The following is a 22,482-nucleotide window of genomic DNA, read 5'->3' as shown; positions in this document are numbered from 1 at the left end:
GCACAGCATTAGCTTTCAAGGCTTAACGCCGCACTCCGCCACTTCTGAAACGCAGGGCTGCACCATATTTACAATATAGCCCTGCGTTTCCCCCTGTGCTGGCGCTAAATTTAGCTCCAACGCCGGCACCCTTGCACCAGGTTTATGTGCAGGAAGGTGTCCCTTCCTGCATATAAGCAATATTTAAATGGTGTTTTGTAACTTCTATGTATGCTGCTTAAAGCAGCACACATAGAAGCTGCAAAACGTAATTATTTTAATGATTGTTTATGTGCAGGAAGGGACACCTTCCTGCACATAAACAATCAATGGCGTTTTGCTGTTTCCATGTGTACTGCAAAACACAGCACACATGAAAACAGCAAAAATGTGCAGAAATAAAATGTTTCTCCTCATTGCGCCAGGGTAAGATCAGGTTTTCCCTGGCCTTAATTTTGGTGCTGCCCCATATTTAGGCCACCCTTGTAAGTATGGAGTAGCGTCAAAATCGATGCACACACATTGCCCTCCCCTTTCACACTAAGTATAGCATGGAAGCAGGGCGGACTGGCCTTAGAGGGTATTGAGCGTTTCCCTGAGATGCTGGAAAGGTGGGGGATGATTTTGCACTGGTGTAATATTGGCACCCAGTAACAAAAGCAACAATTGCAGAGGCCGCTGCACCCGCCCGAAGGGTGGGGGATGCTCAAAGGCCGGCGCCATAACCCTCGTGGTGCCACCAGCGGGGGTAAACTGGTTCTGGGCACTTCGATGCGCACAGGAACCAGCGGAAGCGGGGTGCGCACCAGCCACCCGGCCGGAAGTGACCTGTTGACCTGAGCGCCCCCAAAGGGCGCCCAATGGTCAACCTGGCTTTGTTTGAACCCCCCAATCAGGGGGACTCACCTGAGGCCTGCATGGAGGGCTCAAGAGGATTTAAGCGATGCCGCCCTCCCAGCAGAAGCACATCGCATTCGAGGAGCTGGGAGAACGGCGCGACAGCAACAACGACTGAAGCCCACCCACCCACACCTAAGGAACAGCAAAAGTCGCAGTGCTGGATAAGGGAAATGGCGTTAGCGGAAATCCTACACTGGTTGGCTAAGAAAACACACCGGCGGGCGGTGTGTAAGAGGATGGCCACTCACTTTTGAATGCCGCACGGCAGGGTGACGTGGCGGCATAAAGGAGGGGAGTAACAGGAGGAGACGGCACTCGCGGCCCAGACCCGGCCGGACGGCAGGGCGCAATTTGGTAGCGAGCTGGGGACCTAACTCCCGACTGGAAAGCTCCCCTCCGCAACACGCAGAAGGCGTGGGCAGCCAACCACTGGAGCACCAATAGACTGGCAACAAACTGGTTTGTGTACAAGCCCCATTTTCGAACTAAGGAGGGCACAAAGAGACTGACACCCGCTATCACAAGAGGGTGTCATAATGTGTAATATGCCAATTATGATTGATGAGTAATGTTCGCAAAATGGAAGATTGCTTGAAACCAGTTTGTGTTATTAATATGTCTTTGGTTATTAATAAACTGTGGCCAACAACGACCACTAATGATACCAGGTTTTGTTGGCTGACATTATTTCCCACCTTTGGCAACAGCAGAATGCGGGGGCCGGTAAGTATGGAGACTGGGGTCTCCGCTGAATAGGCACATGCGAGGGTTATGCTTCACACTGGCCCCTTCTGCCCCGGGGGGCTGGTCTGTCAAAATTGCCAAGGCTGCTTTGGGTTTCCAGTCCGGCACTGAGTGAAAGGGTGTCTTATTTACAAGGTGGCTTAGAGCTGCCTTGTAAATAAGGCAAAGCCCCTATCACCACCACAACTTCGTGAAAAGTGACGTGGTGGTGATAGGGGCTAGGAAATATGCCCCTAGGTCTCTTTACAGTGAAACATTGTAGATGTCCATTTCAATGAAAATGTGGAAAATCACTGGAAAACAGTATTACATTTTCAAGAAAAGAAAAGAAAAGGGTAGACAAATGAACAAAATATCATATGTAGAAGAACATTCAATATGTTGCTGGGTGTGCATAATAGAAGGCAGTGTATGTCATTTCAGAGTAAAGAAAAAGGAAAAAACAATTGGACACATTAGCCATAGGTAAACATTCGATTTGTTTAAATTTATTAGCTTTTTAATGCTTATAGTTATCCATAAAACTGTCCTGGCTTTGACACAGTGTCTTGTAAATCTTACCATTACTTTTTAATCCATACATACAGTTTGTTGTGCTCACCCATCTGGTTTTAAATTCTTTACACAGTGAAGCTGATGACACTCGGCTGCGTTATAACCTATAATTATCAGCAGTTGCAAAGCTAGTAAATCTTTCTGCCTGCTCGCAATCCAGCACTGGCAGTCGCAACCGGCATTAATTGTGGGTGGGGGAAGCAGGGTGAGGGGGATTGCGCGGGAGTGTCGCGCAGAGAGGGGGGTTTTAATACATTTTTAAAACTTACATGTCCGCTGGCAGGCTGGGTCCCGCTTTTTCCTGCTCTCCTACCTCCGACAGGAACAGGAAGCAGGCAGCCTCCCTCCCCTAAGCCAATCACAGTGCTGCAATGGCAGTGTTGTGATTGGTAGGGACACCGACCAGCCAGGCGCAGATGGGGAGGCCATTTATCCATGTAGGCTGCATGCAGCCTACATGGAGAAAAGGCAGAGTGCCCATTACTAGTTTGATCGGTCCCAGAGGGCCCACCAAACAGTCGGCGCCCTCAGCAATGGGCAAGCCACTTCTTCCCTGCCCTAGAGCAGACCTGCCCTGCCCACCCGCCTGCTCCCAACCGAACCCTTCTGCTTTCTCGCAGTGCGATAAGCAAAAACATAAAATGGTAGCTTTACCATTTTATGTTTCTGCTTCTCGCATTGCGAGAAAGCAGTGGGGCAACGCTCCTCCCTAATGGAGGAGCCGCCTCTGAACACTTGGTGTGCTGTAATAAATGAAACACTATCCTCTCAATAACAAAAGATCATGGTGGTCGAAGCTTGTACCAGCAACAAAGAATCTTGCCTTTACCCATCTGTGGGAGATTCCTAGGTTTTAAAGATGTACAAGGGCTTTTATTTCTCTCAGATGGACGCAAAACACACAATACATTGCTGGTCCCCCGCAAAAGGACGAATAACCCCCTTTCTTTTGGATGCACCCTAAAATATACCTCTCTCCTTCTAATTAAGTGAATGGTGCCCACTCTCTGCACTGCAGATTCCCTTACTTCTTGCAACATTAGGCCATTTCAATGGTGGTGCTTGAAAAGCACACCTACAACGTAACATAAAGTAAAATGTGTATACCATAGTTCAGTAGTCTTGATGAAACGTTTCCAGCTACTTTTTGTTTAATTACCATACCTGACCGTTTGGGCATTTTATGGTCCACTCCTTTCACTTCTTTCTTCTCTCAACCTAAAATATGTTTGCTACATATCAAGTCATTTTAAAATACCAGCCGCCTTCAACACAGAGAAGAAAACATTGGTGTCTGCAAGTTCTCTACCCTGCTCCCCCCCCCTCAAAATTAAATGAACCCTGTAACAGAAGGGCACTACAGATCTGCAACTTCTCAATGCAAACTCAAAGCTGAAGTCCCATTGTTCAATATACCGATTCCTTAACACCAGTATGCTCTTTGCAGAGCTGACATCATAGTCAACTAAATCTAAAGACAACATAATCCAGCTATGTGTTCCTCCAGATGTTATCCCATTCAAGGACATGCATGTATCTTTTTAAGTCGCAAACTTTGGGTTTATTCCTTCCTCAGGTCTACTTGTTTGCAGAGTACAAAGGAAACATAACTTCCACCACATCATAGAAAGAACTTTCATATTTATTATTTGCTTTTTTAAAGTTCCTTGCTACCTATAGTTTGCCTCCTTTTACTGCTTTTATACTTTTAACATAAGTGGCCTCTTCCAACTGCCCTGCTCTAGTATCTGCTTTGCTAGTTGTGCCATCTTTGAGCACCTTCCTAGATACCAGTTCATTTATTCCCTCTGCCAGCACTCCCAAACGAACAAGTATTTGCAATGCAACTGGTCTCGCATTTTTTAAAGTTAGAGCTATTGGCGTAGTAAGTGACAATGTCTTTTCTTAGGTTATTTTGCTTGCAGTGGAGTGATCATTTAGAAAACGAGAGTTAGTGCTATTGGCGTTGTAAATGCAAATATATTTTACTTATGTGTTATGGAGTGGATTGGATGTATGCGGTATGCAGTGGAATTATGTGGTTCTCATCCAGATAATGTGAGCATTTAAGAAGCAGAGGTGTAATTTAGGATGGATGGGTTGGTGGAATGATAGATGTTTGTATGAATGGATGTATACGCGTATGAGTACATGGATGGATGTCTGGATGATTAGATGAAGGTAAAGATTGGAGGTGATGCAAGGGTAGGATACTTATAGATGGTTGGTTTTGAAGCAAAAACATAACGTCAGCACTGATGAGTATTTTTAAAGAGATTTTTTTATGATGATCCAGAAAAACATCAGAAAAAAATAAAGTATGAAACAATGGATTGAGCAGTGAAGAGAATGGAAACAGGTAAATGTGATAAAAAATAAAATCTGTGTAAAGGCTGGCAGTCACTTATTGTAAATTGTGTCTTGTAAAGCGCAGTGCTACCTGCACCGCAGGCCTCGTAGCGCTATAGACCGCTGGGGAACCCGTCCTGGCTTTCCCTGTGAGATAGTCCCTCCTGGGGGTCTCCAAGGTGAAACCAGGCATCCCCGGCGTTTGTGGGGGGCCGTTGTAGAGATGAGGCAAGCTAATGCCCAGAGTTGCCGAGTGTGATCTCTGATCGGAGTAGGCACCGATGCGAGAATTATCAGTCCGCTGATCCTGGTCCAAGACCCTGCCGCGTCGGGAATCGAACCCTGGTCCCGGGCCGTTCTCTGCTCTCGGGTCTGCCGCCTCTAACCAGTGAGCCACACCTCTCCACTTAAGGAGTAGTGTATCTATTTGCATGGCCTCATAGTTGTTGGTTCTCTGGGTTATGTATGAAGCATCGTGGCCAGCTGCAAGCCTCTACTGGAATACTACATCTAGTAATAGAGGCTTCCATTTCAGGACTGTATTCAATGCTAGAAACCTTACATGATTTTTTCCAGTTCTGTAAGCCTCACTTGGAGTATTAAATGGGGATCCGGAGCCAGCAATTGGAATAGTGTGCTTTACCTCTGGAGGTCATGTGAAGTACTGTGGCTAGTTCATGAGGCTTTGGGGTGTATTGTGTCTAGTTCTAGAGAATATATTTCGGATTGCACATATCCAGTTCTACACTAGTCTGGAATATATTGCGCACTTGTGAAGGCCTCCTTTGAAGTATTGAATCAAATTCAGGCAGATACAGTAGGAGTACTGCAGGTCCTGTGGGAGGCCACACAAAGTTGGTAGTCTCATTTTCCCATGTGGACTATGTAGTAGCTCGTGCTTTCTTCCCCTGAGAATGTTCATCGGTGCAGAACCTCACTAGGTGAGGGTTCTGTGCAGAGCGTTGGGATTTGTCAGTTGAGCTGAGGTCGATGCTGCGGCTGCTATGCCTGATGGTCCAGTTAAGAAATACATCTTGAAATCTTCTTACCTGCCTCTAGCATCTTGTTTACAACATCTTTTCTGGCGACGAGTGCTGGGCCATTAAAACCAACCTGCATGTCTACCGAAACATGTACTTTGCCAATCTGTTTTGCTTTATGGTTCGTGGTTGAAGAGAGTCAGCACAACATTTCGACGTTTGGAGTAGAGAGGTGCAACATCGAACTCTCCAACATGGCGTAAAGGGCGGAGTAACATTTCTGAAACACTGACAAGTATCTGAAACCCATGACAGGATCTGCATTTCACCGAAATCATTGTGACGTGTATCGGACGACGGCATGATGACGAGGTCACGGTGAGCACTTGGTGTTGTCACTGTAGCGCAAGCCTTGCTTTTCAAAGGCTTTGTTTCTGGCCATCAAGAGTAGCTAGACTCCGCTCAGGGGCTTCAATTGTGATGTTACAAAGCTTCTCATCAAGTTTGCTTCCTTCTGCCTAAGGGAGGAGGTGCGTCACAAAGGAAACATTATTTTTTTCTGCCTCAGCAAGGAGGTGCGTAACAAAGGCAACATTATTTTTAACAGTGGAACAGTATTTTTGAGAGTATAGAGGCACGTTTTGCATGGTAAATTTACCATTGCTCTAATACTACTCACATTTTACGTATGTGTGGGGCATGCTAGGTCTCTTTGTCAGTCACAGTGTATTAGTCACACTGTATCAATCTTGATTCTTTCTTACTATTTTATACATTTGTTACTTTACTCTTTGCTTCACCTTGTTGTTTTTGCATATTTGTTGTCAACATGCAAACTGTTTCACCTCCTCCACCATTTTTGGAAATACCTGGAGATCCACCTATTAAATGGAAACAGAGGTTTGATGGATTCGAAACATATCTTGGTGCAATTGGGGTGAGTCGTTTCAGGTCTGAAAGAAGGAAATATCTTCTTCATTCTTTAGGTTTTGAAGGAAGGGACATTTTAAATTGATGAGTATCAAGACACCATTAAAAGACTGCAAAGCAGATTTGATGTCCAACCTAGTTTAGTTGTGGTTTATTTTGCGTATTCAGAACCCTGGGGAGGATGTTGACACTTATATCACTGCTTTGAGGAGATTGGTCTCCGAGTGCCAATTTGAGAATTTTGCAGACCAGTTAGTGCGGGACCAATTTATCTGTCACTGTACGGACAACATGATAAAACAAAAACTGCTTTCAATGGGCAATCCAATGTTGGAAGAAACTATAAAATTGACAAAAAGCATTGAGACATCTCATTTGTCAGTAACTAGAGCCTAAAACCAATGAAGCGGTTTCTGCAGTCAAAGTCAAGGATTCAAAGAATTATAACCAGTTTGACAAGCCATGATTGAGTTATGGTGAAAAACACAATTCATTTTTTAATCAACAAAATATCTGTTTCAGGATTGGGTACCGAGCTCCATGAAGGGTAAGAAATGTCTGGCACAGTTTGTTTACTTGCAGGATCTGCAACAAACAGGGACATTTTACTAAGGTATGTCAAGCCAGTAAAAGTAGACAGTCTTTGACTGTGAAATGTGTTTTAGATGAAAATCTGCATGGCAATGATAATGATGATTCCATTACTAAAGAGCTAAGGGATATGATTGTGGTTGTACAAGATAAAGCAGTCAAGGTGAGAAATCCTGAACTTTGTGTTGATCCCTATGTTGAAGTCCAGGTTGGGGAAAAAGTACTGAAACTTTTAGTAGATTCAGGTGCTCGTATTTCGATGATCGCTTAAGAGCTTTTTGACAAAACCTGGCCCACTAGCATAAAGCAGTTTTGTATGAAGGCAGAGAGATCAATTTGTCTGGATACATTGAAGTCATTATGGAGTTTTGAGGGAAGAATATTGCTGGGAAACTGTATGTTGCTTACAGAGGATTGAAGATTCTTTGATGGTTTCACCAAGGGTTTTTTGGTATGGTACTTTAACCCGGGACCAGTGAGCAAGTTCTTGTAGTACGGGACAATGTGGATCTTGAAAAAATTATCAACAAATTTCCTCATGTCTTTTCTGGTGTGGTTGGGAAGATTAGTGATTACCAACACAAGATTATTGTGAAAGATGGTGCTAGACCCATCAAACACATTTACAGAAATGTTCCTTTTAGTATTAGACATGATTTGTAGAAGGAGTTAAATTCCTTGTGTGTGAAGGGGATCATAGCACCTGTTGACTCTTCTCTGTGGCTATCTCATTTGGCAGTTGCACCGAAACAGAATGGTGAATTGAGGGTATGTTGATCTCCGCTACCTAAACAAGGAGATTTGGGTGGATTCTCATCCCCTTCCGAACATCAATGAGCTTTTAGCAGGGTTGAAGAATGCTAATGTTTTTTCAAAACTAGACATAGCCTCTGCTTACCAACAGGTTGAATTAGCTCCTAAATCCAGACATCTCACTGTTTTTGTCTCCCCTTTTGGTACCTACCAATATGTTTGCATGCCTTTTGGCCTTGCGTCAGCCGCATCTGTGTTTCAGCGCCTAATGAATAACATGCTTAAGGAGATTGATGCATTGTCTGTTTTTCAAGATGATGTTTTAGTTTTTGCACCTAACAGGGCTGCCCATGATGTTATTCTTCAGGAGGTGTTGTCCAGATTTCAATCCAATTGTGTGTGGTACTACGCAGGGACAAGTGTGTCTTCCTTACGGAGGAAGTTGAGTACTTGGGAAATTTGATCATGAGACAGGGCATCCTTCCCAAGTCTAGTCTGGTAGAGTACATTGGTAAATCTAAGGCACCCCTCTGGTAAGACTACTCTCAGTCCTTCTTAAGGCTTTGTAAGTTTTATTCACGCTTGTACAACATTTTGCAACAAAGTTGAGGCCTCTTTCACAGATGCTCATGAAGGGTTTTGTGTTTGAATGGATTGATGAATGCCAGAGTGTGTTTGATTGCGTCAAAGAACAATTTGTTTCGCCGAAAGTGTTGAAGCATTATGATCCTGATCTTTCCTGCACTCTGACTGTGGACACAAGTAATGCTGGTGTGGGAGCTGTTTTGAGTCAAGTTAACTGTGATGAAGTCAGGACCATTGGTTTGGCTTTAAGGGTGCTCTCTCATGCTGAGAAAAGAATTCTGTTGTATAGAAGGAGTTATTGGCTTGCTGGTGGGATGATATTTAGGAGTTTCATTTGGGGGAGAAGGCTGTGTCTTCAGATTGACCACAAGCCTCTGATCTTTCTTTTGAGTGGAATTTTTTTTAGAGGTTTCACCCCTCGTATTGCTCATCTGTCGCATAAACTTCTCCAGTTTGATTTCTTACTTGAGTATATTCCTGGAAATAGGAATGGTTATGCTGACTATCTTTCTCGCTCTTCTGACATAGTGGAGGAGGAGCTTGTTGTGGGTGAGGAGGATAAGAAAGAATACATTGTTGCTGATGTTGATATCCCACAGTTTTGTTCGATCACAGAGGATGAGTGGCGGCAGGCCCTTGCTAAGGATGTTTCCTTGTGACTGTCATGAAGTATGTGGAGACGGGTTGGTCCAGGGAAAGAAATTTGGGTTTTGAACTCAAAACGTATGTAGAGGTGGCGGATGAATTGTCCATTGACGAAGGTTTGCTTTTAGGAACTGATAAGCTGATTCCTCCTGTGTGTTTGAGATCAAGTATCATTGTTCATGCCCATGAGGAACATTTGGGAGCTACCATGACAAAAAAAGGTTGAGGCTCTTTTTCTGGTGGCCCAATATGGACAGGGAGGTGGAGGAAATGGTCATGTCTTGTTTTGTTTGTTCTAGCTGTGATAAGACCACTAAGTTGCGCACACCACCCCTTTCTCCCATTAAATTGCCTTCTGCACCTTGGGTTAAATTGGGGCTTGACATTGGTGGTCCTTTTCATGCGCTTGATGCTTCCTCTAGATTTGCTTTGGTCATGATGGACTAATACTCTAAGTGGCCCGAATTCAAGTTTGTGAGAGAGGTAACTTCAAAGTCTGTTGTAGATTCCTAAAAGACATTTTCATGAAGGAAGGTTTTCCAGAATCTTTGGTGACTGATAATGGCCCTCAGTTTGTTGCTAGTGAGATGGAGGATTTTCTTGTCACCAGTGTGATCAAGCATCTCAAGAGTTCACTGTTTCATCCCCAGACCAATTGTCTTGTAGAATGTATGAATAGAGTTCTGGGGCAATGTATGGAGTGCGCTTTGGCCAATCAGTGTGTAGTTGCTAATTCTGTCAGGAGCATTCTTTGGTTTTATTGTACAACCCCTTATTCCACAACGGGTGTCTCACCTTTTAAGTTGTTGCGAGGATGCAGAGCTAGCACAACCTTTTCACCGAGTTGGATGAGTAAATGGGCCAAAAGTGGGAAGTGGTCAGATGCATGTGTCAGGAAACGGGTGAGTCCTACCCAAGAAAAGCAAAAGCGATATTTTGATATCGGAAGAATGTCAAAGAGTTTGAGTTGATTGTTGGCGAAACCTATCCATGTGAGGAGGGGTGGATCCAAGTTTGGGCCACCTATTAAAGTTGTGGAGGTCAAGTGTGATTCTGTGAAGCTTAGGAATGGCCAGTGGTGGGACAAGTGTTTTTGGGTGAAATCTGTTGTTGTTAATGTACTATCTGGCAGATGTAATTCGAGTGGCCATGAGAGTTCCTCATGTGATAGTCAAACTGTTTTGAAACACAGTTCTAGGACTAGAAATATTCCTGCATGTTATAGGATTTGATTAGTTTCATATTACTGTGTTTTTTTGTTATTTCTTTTACAGGAATTATTACCCACCTTTGCTATTTGCTGTGTAGCAACTGCATGTATTTTAAATGTTTTGATTTAAAGGTATTTGTACATTGTTCCTTGTTAAGTTTTAGGTATTTTTACATTGTTCTTTGATGAATGTCTTCTATGTCTTCTTTTCTTCTGTTCCTTCTCTGTTTCTTCTTATGGTCTTCCTTCTTTTCTTTTATCTTCTTTTATATGTTTGGGAAAGACCCATGTAGTAGCTTATGCTTTTTTCCCCTGAAAATGTTCATCAGTGCAGAACCTCACTGCATGAGGGTTCTGTACCAAGCATTAGGATTTGTCAGTTGAGCTGAGGTCGATGCTGCGGCTGCTCTGTCTGATGGTCCAGTTAAGAAATAAATCTTGAAATCTTCTTACCTGCCTCTAGCATCTTGTTTACAACAGACTATAGTGGTCATATCTATAAAACGTATCTTGAGTACTGAGTATTGTATGCAGTTTGGGAGGCTACATAAGAAGCATGAAGCACCAAGTGCACTTTTTTGAGTCTTGTGTGCACTTTTGTTAGCAGTTCTGGAGGAAATCTCACGGTAAGTATTGCATCAGTTATGGATGTCACAAATCCAGAAAATGAAGGAAAAACTTGAAACAATCCAGAGACTCTTTTGTTTAGTCCATATAACAGACAGGGGATAAATGTAGCCCATAAGTCAGAATTTGTTTGTGAGATATGTGATCTTCATCTAGACCTGTAACAGGCTCAATCCAGACTGTCTCGGAAGTGACATTAGAAAATATCAAACAATATGGGTAGGAAATGCACAAAAAGCTCCCAAGAAGAAGTATTGTATTGTATTGTATTGTAGTGAAATACAAAACTGCAAAGAAGTTCAGAACAGTCCAAGACAGGAACAGGGGAATTACATTACTGAGGCAGGAAAGTTAAATATGGAGGTCATGTTGGACAGTAGACCGTGGCAAGAAATGGAGGGGCATATTACCAAGCAATAGCGATAATTATCGCTATTGCTTGGTTAGAGACAAAAATGTATCGCCGACCTGCGGCGATTTTTATCGCAGATAAACCTTGGTATTACCAAGGTTTATCGCAAATGCGATAAAAATCGTCCGCAATGCATGAATATCGCTGAAAAGTCAGCGATATTCATGCATTACCGAGCTAATGCTCTTAGCCATGATCTCCACCTCCCATTGGATAACATGGCTAAGGACTGCTCAGGGCATGTGTTAGTTTTTGGAGATATTCGCGCTTAGCGCGAATATCTCCAAAAGTTGGTAATAGGAGAGAGCGATGTTAGCGACTGTTTCCAGTTGCTAACATCTTGGCACGCCCACTTTGCATGTCATTAGTAATAAATTTCTCTGACATGCAAAGTGGGGCCCAAGATGGTCACTAGCTCCTACTAGCTGTTGCTAACTGGTGTAAGCGACAGCTAGGTAATAGGGAGATAATTTTATCTCCGCTTTCTTGGCTTTTAAAGCCAAAAAAGCGGAGATAAACCCCCTTGATAATATGCCCCGTAATGCCTCTGAATTGTAATTTATAATTTGGGGTATTCCATATCAGCTTTTTGAAAACTGCCAAATATATTATGTTTGCCTATTTCAAAGTGACTTTTTTCCTATTAAAATTGATTTTTTGGGTGGTTTGCCTGCTTGCTTTGGACACAATAAAAAAATATCTATTTGTTTACCTTAAGTGGGTATCAAAAGGATTTTCAAAATATGTTTCATAGGGCATTGACGTTTGGAGACATTTTAATAACGACAAGTACAAATTAAAAATTGTATTGAGATAACCTCATGCATGACCATGTAAATAGTAAATGACTTGGTCATATGTGTTCAGGGAATGCACCTCTATGGTGTTTTCGATTATTATTACCAACAAAGAGAGGTGGCATTGCAGTTCAATGAGTGTGTATGAGAAAGGAGGAAGGAGGAAGGAGGATCCTGCATTCCAGAAAAAAGACCTTTGTATCATGGAAAAGATGATGTTGAACTCAAAAGCAGACTTTCTAAAAAAGGCCACTACAAAAGCGACAGAACTAGTCAGTCTGATCTCACCATTGGCTTCTCAGAGAGGACCGCTGCATACAGAATAGAGTCTAAGGGCCATATGTATCAAAAAAGAGTTTTGCGATTCTCAATTTGCGATTTTTAGCGAATCACATTTAGAGAATCGCAAAATGCAATGTATGTAGGATTTGCTAAAAATTTTGTGGATCCTATATATTCATTATTTGCGAATCGCAAATTGAGATTCTCAATTAAGGAATACCTTCCCATTCATTCCTATGGGCTAGAAGGCCCAGAGGAATGAATGGGAAGACATTCTTAATTTGTGATTACCAATTAGAGAATCGGAAATTGAGAATGCAATTTCAAGGTTGCAAGGGTGCCAAAAGGACACCCTGTTGCACCCCTAAAATATGTTTGTGTGCACATTTTGCGCACATACATGCCATAAGGGCGTGTATGTGCGACATATGGCACTTTTAAAAAAATCTAAAAAGTGCTTTTTTAAAGAAAATCGCAAATTACCACCAACTTGAAATTGGTGGTAATTTGTATTTCCTGAAGGCCAAATAGCAAATTTCTGGTGCTTCCAGAATTGCATTTAAGGAATCGCAATTTGCAATTCCTTAATTGCATTTGCAAAATAGAGAATCACAAATTTTGCAATTCTCTATTTTGCAATGGCCTTTTGGGATGACACATCCGAAAAGGCTTTTTCCAATTCGCAAACGGGCCGATTCTGAGAATCTGCCTGTTTGCAAACGGGAAAAAGGCTTGATACATATGACCCTAAATAACTTACAGTGTGTTTGTCTGATGTAGATAGTTGGTTTAATTTGATGTAACAATAGAATGTATTCCCACAGAAGACCACTTGATGTCACTCTTGTATTTCTGTTGGTTTAAAAAAAAACACACACACATAGCTGCTTTCGGTACAGTGCTTTTATGTCAGACGTTCATAAAGAAACATTCTAATATATATATTTAACTCCAGTTGGTATTAGACTAACAAGTGTTGTATTCATATAAGTAGACAAGGCACAAGTTAACAAGGCAGGCCAACAAAACAATAACGCAGAGAACCAAGCTGTGTAAAGGCTGCAATGCCCATACTGGAGGAGGGAGGAGGGACCATCACACTCTGTACAGTGTGAAGGCCAAACAGAATGTTCTCTGAGTGAAATTGTCAGAAAAAGAGCTAAGCATACAAAGGAGGGACATTTACAGAAATGCACATATAACAAGTCAGCATTTCAGTGGGTGTACCTGAGCCCATAGAAGAGAATACTACAGGGTGATCGAAGTTCGACCTAAAAATCCAAGATGTGGCATCCCTCTTGGTTCTGGGACTTACAGGGGGATTTTTAAGTTCTGTTGTTTGCTAAGATCTTTTTATTTTATTACAGTGTTATGTATATATGCTTACTTATATGGGCTTCAGCCAACCCTCTCCATTACGTCTGTTACATGGTCATTCACATTTTTCTTCCGCCCAGTACAGCATAGGGGAATGGATCAGCCCACTTCAACCATTGGCTAACTTCATTGTGAGTGATGGCATTCTGTTCTTTCACAGGAAGTGCTTTAAAGAACTTCCCTTAAGTGCTAGGGAATGTTATGGCAAGGTGTGCTTTTTGAGTCAGCAGAAATATATCTTTGCTTTTAGCCAGTGTTTATTATTTTTTTTGTTCAGATTGACGAGGGCCTGGCAGCTTCCCAACAATAAACGTTGGCAAAAACCATGACAAAACGAAATAAGCGTTGGCAGGGCTGAATGGCTGGACGCCAATGGCAGACATATTGGCTGTGCCAATGCCAGTTTTGTTTTTGATGCCCGACTTACAAAAATCCCTTCATACACTCAAGACTTGACTGAATGTTGAAATTCTGATCAAACTGTACATAAATAGGTGGCAAGGATTGTAGAGTTCGACCTTAAGAGTGCGACCTTAAGGTATCTGAGCATCAGTTCCAAGGTGGAGGGAAAAGCAAATGGCTATTGAAAAGAAACAATCATGGCTAATAATATGTTACCCCAAAAACATGCTGTACACTATCAATTTCGCATTAGAAATTCAGTATGCCATAATTCCAATAACATTTACATACATATATTCCTAAGAAGGAAGACAGTTCACAGTCAGTCATGAGGTCTCCAGGGAATGGATGAATTATTCAATACTGTAAAGCTGCATGCTCATCCCAACTCAGCTTTTTTCGGCCGTGATTATACTTTGGGTGGTCAACAAAACTTTTTTATTGTACTTTTATTAAAAGTTCAATTAATGTTGGCCTTCTTGTGAAGCATTTTGTAGAACTAAATTAGAACTGCAATATTTAGATAAGAGCTGCATTACTGAAAAATGAATCTGTATTCTCAGGTCAAAAAGAGATTGAAGAAGGAGCCAAATGTGTGCTGCATGGCAATTACTGATGATGCCAGTCGGATTGTTTTCGGTATCATGATGTTAAACAAGTAAGACAACTTTTAAGAAATACTTTGTCAGTGGATACTGCATAAAAACATAACCTGTTAAACGTGGGATGGGAAACGGGTTTAGCTTTCACAAATGCTACTGATTCGATTAGAGCAGGATATCCTAGCAGATAATTCACTCAAGTGGTGGCCAGATTAAAAAACATTATTTCTGTATTACATTATTTCAATAATTAATGTACCACCCATTTAGTCCTCCAGTATTGTTCGGTTTTGACAGCCCAGTTTTTGAACTTTTGCTGTGAATCAGACTCACTACTGGAGTCTCACTCACTGTTAATTCCCAGTAATTGGACTGAGCATGCTAGCCAACCAGTGTAGACCTAAAAGATATGGCCAGTTCTGCACAGCTTGGGTAAGAGGCACTAGGCTGGTTACATGTGAACATGTGAGCACACTCGTACGGGCTACACTTATGAGACTACTATTGTGTGCAATCTGGTATTGGCGTATAGGTAGCCAGTCACATAAGGACTCTGCAAGGATTGGTACTGACCTGTGGTAGGCCTTATAAATGAGTGGGCATTCATAATGTAGGTTTGCAGTGCTTACTGGAAAATCTATGGTGCTTCACTGTATTATGCATTATGGACAAAAACCGCCGTAAAGTACGGTTTTGTGTTACTTAGTTATACAGAGTCCAGCAAGGGTTAAAACTGGGATAAAACATGTGTCCGGAGTGTGACCTTCCCGTCCCAAACCTTCCACATTTACACTTTATGGGACTTCAAGATTTGTCATATTTCACTGACACAGCTCATAATCAGATTCCGGGTCTTTGTTCCCTCCTGCCCCCCACTGGGCCCAGTTAATTGCTCTGCTTCCCATCAAAGGCATCCGACATACACATGCAATTAACAGTGATTGACCCTATTTCTGGTAAAGGAAGGAGTGAGGATGATATCTGCATCTGATAATTAGCTTATCACACTGAACCTGGGCAGGGACAGCTCATGCGCACTGTAACAAAGGAGTAAGCCAAGATCTCTGGCGCCAACAGCGCAGGTGCTCACCTTTGAGGTTTCAGTGGGAAGGGATCAGGTAGCTGTGTCAGCTTGGGGCAGAGCTTAGGCTGCAATAGAATGATGTGTAAGAGGGTTGGGACAAGGGTGGAGAGATAGTGTGACATCCTAGAATTGAAAATAGGAATGTGCATGAAGAGCACTCCAAATTTATTTTGTTTTAACCTTCTAGTCAATTGGTGCTATGACTGATAAGGGTTGTCACTCCTTGGTTGAACTATTGGTAAGACTAGCCGGAAAGTTAGTCCAGTCATGCAGTGTTCACTTGGTGTTATCTTACACCTACTCAAGTTCTCAAATTTAATTAATTAATAAAACCATCACTTTTCATTCATTTTAATCTTTCCTAATCTCATCAAAGTTCATGTTTAAAATTACATATCATAAATCAATCACAGTCAATTATTTGAACATTATATATACATTGAATGTGTTCTCATGATTCTTCATATATTTCGATCAACATTCACATATAACACATCTTAATTGCGTGCCCGATGCATTTCGGTACTCAATCGGTACCTTCCTCAGGGGCCACTCTAAAAGAAAAAATGAAAATATGTTGATTGTTGTGTATGCCCATGGTTGCTATTGGTGAATCTAAATTTAATGTAGAGTCTCATACCTTAGTTGAGTTGATAATAAATGAATGTCACCTGAAATGGAAAACATCTACATGTAACCTGTGCCAACTCTTTTGCAAATTGATACTTAACAGTTGTGTTTGAATGTTAGCTTACCGGAGCATGCTGGTGAATCTCGATGATGTGTGCTGTAATAGAAATGCACATGCGTTGTCTATAAAGTGTATGCCTCAGTCTGCCTGACCATATAGGCTTTATAAAAAGATTCAAGGTATCATATTATCAATGTCTCATATCATACCTGAGTGTGTTGTCGGTCGACTTTAAACCTGAAGGTCGTTAAGGAGACAATGGGAAACTCAATTACTCTCTGCCCCTTAGGAAATATTTCAAAACGCTACCTTATGATGGGATGCAAAATCCTACCTGAAGATATAGCCGCGGTCGCGAATCTGAAAAAGATCAGAAGCGCGTATAAGTTACTAGTGTTGAAATGCCAATACGGTAATAAACGAGAAAGTGTCCGGACTACCCTTCGTACCTGATAGTATCTTCTCCACTTCAATCTCAGTTCTCCGTTTTCCGACGTTCGAAAATTGAGCCAGTAGCCGACATGGCCGGAAGTTGTGATTATACGTGGCTAGTGATGCTAACACTGAAAACGGACTAGTCTTCTATCTCACCGGTCGTACTGAGTTACCCGGTCGCCATCTTAAAGAGATGTTATGTTAAAATAAATAGTGTTGCGGGTCGAAAGAGTCACCTTTTTTTAAAATGTAAAAAGGATATAAATATATTGTATCAAATGTCAATATATGACATTTATCACTGAAATAGAGTTGAGAATGTAAATGAAGGTTAGATCCACTCTCGAATCTATAATAGCAAGTATGCGTTCGGAACGAATCCGCTCTAGAATCAAATATATCTTGATCCTACTCCAAGAGTCAATCAAAAATAGCTAGTCTCAATGGTGATAAATTAATTTTCCGGAAATTATACGAGTATTGGACATCTACGTAGGTCCGATCTATGGTGTTGATTGTGGTGATATATCAGGCTTAAATGCGGGTCGATTGTCAGTACACTAGTAACAGCCTATTGTGAAGACTTATGTGTGTATATAGGACGTCGCAACTAGTGAAATACACTAGAATGCATGTCAATGTTATATGTATACAAAATATCCCTATTGGAGTTGAAATAACGAGTTGTGTATTTAGGGAGTTACTACAAAAAAAGAACACCTATGGTCTAATCACCACGCTAAGATGATTCCTAATGTCTGTAGTATGATTAAAGTGTATAGAAACTGATCCTAGTGATATCAGTAATGTGCATAGTGTATAGTGTAGAACTAAAACAATTCACCAGTTATTCTCCATTGTACAATCCTCATGATAGCTAAAAGATCTGAACTGCCGTTTCTTTATATACAGCAATAATAACATAAACCCAACCATTATAGTGTGAAGCTAAAACAATTCACCAGTTGTTCTTCATTGTAAAATCCTCGTGATAGTAAAAAGATATGAACTGCTGTTTGTTTATATTCAACAATAATAATATGGCCCAAACCATTATAGGGTCATTGCATACATCACATTCTCCTAACAGTGCCACTGCTCTTAGGCCTTATCTATAGATAACACGATAAATCATATCTATCATTGAGCCCTATGGGGGACATTGTTTGCAAAGTTTTAATCCAATATAATTCTCGTTGGAGAAGTTTCTGTCGGATATCAACACCCTGTCTTGGTGTGATCTTCTCTATTGTAAAGAAACGTAACTGAGAAATCGAGTGTTTTAAATCTTTCCAATGTTCTGTTAATGGCGATGCCAGTGCCTGGTTCCTGATTTTACTTTTGTGCTCCGTGACTCTAATTTTCAGTTTACGTTCCGTTTTACCCACATACATCTTGCCGCATGGGCATTTGATGCCGTATATCACATTCTGTGTGTTGCAATCGCTTGTGTCTCTTAATTTAATCAGTTTTCCTGTTGTGGGGTGATTGAATGTGTTGCCAGTGATCACATTATTGCAATGTATGCAATTTTGACATCGAAGCGTGCCTTTATGTTTAGTTTCATCACTGTGGAGTTTAGGACGTTTCAATAGTTCTTTCAAATTTCTACCTCTTGTGTATGCATGTAATGGTACCTCCTTAAACAGGCCTTTGAAATCCGGTTCAGTGGATAATAACTCCCATCTCTGGTTGATTATATTTTTGATTGCTTTGGACTGTGTTGTGTATTTGGATACAAACACCATCTTGTCACTGGTTGTCCTGACTTTAGTTTGTAACAGGTCCTGTCTGCTCGAGCTTATGACTCTTTCCTTGCTTTGGTTCAACACCTCAGGTGGGTATCCTCTGTCTTTATATTTAAGCAAGTGTTCCTCCATCTTAGTCAAACATGTTTGTGGTTCTGAACAAATCCGTTTTATGCGTATCAGTTGTGAAAATGGTAAATTTCTGATTAAGTTTCTTGGGTGGAAACTAGTGTAGGCCAATGCATTATTCCAGTCCGTGGGTTTGGAATACAATTCAGTTTGAAAACCTGTGCCTGTTTTAATGACTCTTACATCCAAGAAATCCATTGTTCGATTGTCAATTTTATGTGTAAACTGTATTCTGGGATTCACTGCATTGAGATCTCTAATCATCTGCTCCAATTCTTCTGTAGATGCTTGCCATATCAGAAATATATCGTTGATAAATCGACAATACATCCTGATTTCGGTCCATCGGTTTGTGTTGATCAAGTTCTCTGATTCAAATTAGGCCATAAAGATGTTTGCATATGCCGGTGCCCCCGAAAATCCCATGGAAGTCCCCGTGAGTTGGGCATAATGTTGGTTATTCCATTCAAAATAGCTGTTCTGTAAGCAGAACTTTAATAGTTGGAGTATCAAGATTTTTTCTGTCTGTAGATCATCCATTTGTAATAGTGCCCATTCTACCGAGTCTATACCAGCTGTATGGGGAATAGAGGTATATAGTGCTACCACGTCAGTAGTGCACAAAATCCAATTCTCCTGGTAATCTTGGGTCAAGTTTGAAAGTTTATTTAAAAAATCTGTGGTATCCTTTGTGTACGAAATCCATCCTTGTACAAATTGCTGTCGAAAATTAGACAACAGAATTTAACTAAGACAGAACAACATATTCTACAAAATCTAGCAAATAACCAGCAACTTACAATTCACCCAGCGGACAAAGGGGGAGCAATAGTTGTTATGGACACCCACTATTACAGGAATAAAGTTGATGAACATGTTATGGAATTCAAACACCCGGGCATATCTTACCACAACCTACCCCAGATGTTCGAAGTTATACACGATCCCTAAGATTCATAAAATCCCGCACGACCCACCGTTCAGACCCTTCGTATCGGGGTGCGGGTCATTTTTTATCCCCTTTGACGATATTTGGATCATTTTCTACAGCAATTTGTACAAGGATGGATTTCGTACACAAAGGATACTACTGATTTTTTAAATAAACTTTCAAACTTGACCCAAGATTACCAGGAGAATTGGATTTTGTGCATCGTTGACTTGGTAGCACTATATACCTCTATTCCCCATACAGCTGGTATAGACTCTGTAGAATGGGCACTATTAAAAAATGAATGATCTACAGACAGAAAAAATCTTGATACTCCAACTATTAAAGTTCTGCTTACAGAACAGCTATTTTGAATGGAATAACCAACATTATGCCCAACTCACGGGGACTTCCATGGGATTTTTGGGGGCACCTGCATATGCAAACATCTTTATGGCCCAATTTGAATCAGACAACTTGATCAACACAAACCGATGGACCGAAATCAGGATGTATCGTCGATTTATCGACGATATATTTCTGATATGGCAAGCATCCACAGAAGAATTGGAACAGATGATTAGAGATCTCAATGCAGTGAATCCCAGAATACAGTTTACACATAAAATTGACAATCGAACAATGGATTTCTTGGATGTAAGAGTCATTAAAATAGACACAGGTTTTCGAACTGAATTGTATTCCAAACCCACGGACCGGAATAATGCATTGGCTTACACTAGTTTCCACCCAAGAAGCTTAATCCGAAATTTACCATTCTCACAACTGATACGCATAAAACGGATTTGTTCAGAACCACAAACATGTTTGACTGAGAGGGAGGAACACTTGCTTAAATATAAAGACAGAGGCTACCCACCTGAGGTGTTGAACCAAAGCAAGGAAAGAGTCATAAGCTCGAGCAGACAGGACCTGTTACAAACTAAGGTCAGGACAACCAGTGACAAGATGGTGTTTGTATCCAAATACACAACACAGTCCAAAGCAATCAAAAAAATAATCAACCAGAGATGGGAGTTATTATTCACTGAACCGGATTTCAAAGGCCTGTTTAAGGAGGTACCATTACATGCATACTCAAGAGGTAGAAATTTGAAAGAACTATTGAAACGTCCTAAACTCCACAGTGATGAAACTAAACATAAAGGCACGCTTCGATGCCAAAATTGCATACATTGCAATAATGTGATCACTGGCAACGCATTCAATCACCCCAGAACAGGAAAACGGATTAAATTAAGACACACAAGTGATTGCAACACACAGAATGTGATCTACGGCATCAAATACCCATGCGGCAAGATGTATGTGGGTAAAACAGGACGTAAACTGAAAATTCGAGTGACGGAGCACAAAAGTAAAATCAGGAACCAGGCACTGGCATCGCCATTAGAAGAACATTGGAAAGATTTAAAACACTCGATTTCTCAGTTACGTTTCTTTATAATAGAGAAGATCACACCAAGACAGGGTGTTGATATCCGACAGAAATTTCTCCAACGAGAATTATATTGGATTAAAACTTTGCAAACAATGTCCCCCATAGGGCTCAATGATAGATATGATTTATCGTGTTATCTATAGATAAGGCCTAAGAGCAGTGGCACTGTTAGGAGAATGTGATTTATGCAATGACCCTATAATGGTTTGGTCCATATTATTATTGTTGAATATAAACAAACGGCAGTTCAGATCTTTTTACTATCACGAGGATTGTACAATGAAGAACAACTGGTGAATTGTTTTAGCTTCACACTATAATGGTTGGGTTTATGTTATTATTGCTGTATATAAACAAACGGCAGTTCAGATCTTTTAGCTATCATGAGGATTGTACAATGGAAAATAACTGGTGAATTGTTTTAGTTCTACACTATACACTATGCACATTACTGATATCACTAGGATCGGTTTCTATACACTTTAATCATACTACAGACATTAGGAATCATCTTAGCGTGGTGATTAGACCATAGGTGTTCTTTTTTTGTAGTAACTCCCTAAATACACAACTCGTTATTTCAACTCCAATAGGGATATTTTGTATACATATAACATTGACATGCATTCTAGTGTATTTCACTGGTTGCGACGTCCTATATACTCACATAAGTCTTCACAATAGGCTGTTACTAGTGTACTGACAATCAACCCGCATTTAAGCCTGATATATCACCACAATCAACACCATAGATCGGACCTACGTAGGTGTCCAATACTCGTAGAAATTTCCGGAAAATTAATTTATCACCATTGAGACTAGCTATTTTTGATTGACTCTTTGAGTAGGATCAAGATATATTTGATTCTAGAGCGGATTCGTTCCGAACGCATACTTGCTATTATAGATTCGAGAGTGGATCTAACCTTCATTTACATTCTCAACTCTATTTCAGTGATAAACGTCATATATTGACATTTGATACAATATATTTATATTCTTTTTACATTAAAAAAAAGGTGACTCTTTCGACCCGCAGCACTATTTATTTTAACATAACATCTCTTTAAGATGGCGACCGGGTAGCTCAGTGCGACCGGTGAGATAGAAGACTAGTCCGTTTTCAGTGTTAGCATCACTAGCCACGTATAATCACAACTTCCGGCCACGTCGGCTACCGGCTCAATTTTCGAACGTCAGAAAACGGAGAACTGAGATAGAAGCGGAGAAGATACTATCAGATACGAAGGGTAGTCCGGACACTTTCTCGTTTATTACCGTA

At 41.0% G+C, this 22,482-nt stretch overlaps 1 protein-coding gene across 1 annotated transcript in view; it reads left to right on the top strand.

The window, feature by feature from the left end:
• The window catches only part of LOC147728720 (uncharacterized), a 497,345-nt gene that overhangs the window by 458,847 nt on the left and 16,016 nt on the right, over nt 1-22,482 (top strand). The window contains exon 27 of the mRNA XM_086963852.1: nt 14,682-14,776. Coding sequence (XP_086819978.1) covers nt 14,682-14,776 — 95 coding nt within the window. The remainder of the gene's footprint in view (nt 1-14,681; nt 14,777-22,482) is intronic.

The sequence above is a fragment of the Lissotriton vulgaris genome, chromosome 3_1 (genome assembly GCF_964263255.1).
Source record: "Lissotriton vulgaris chromosome 3_1, aLisVul1.2, whole genome shotgun sequence".
NCBI lineage: Eukaryota > Metazoa > Chordata > Amphibia > Caudata > Salamandridae > Lissotriton > Lissotriton vulgaris.
This window is presented reverse-complemented; position numbering and strand designations above follow the sequence as displayed.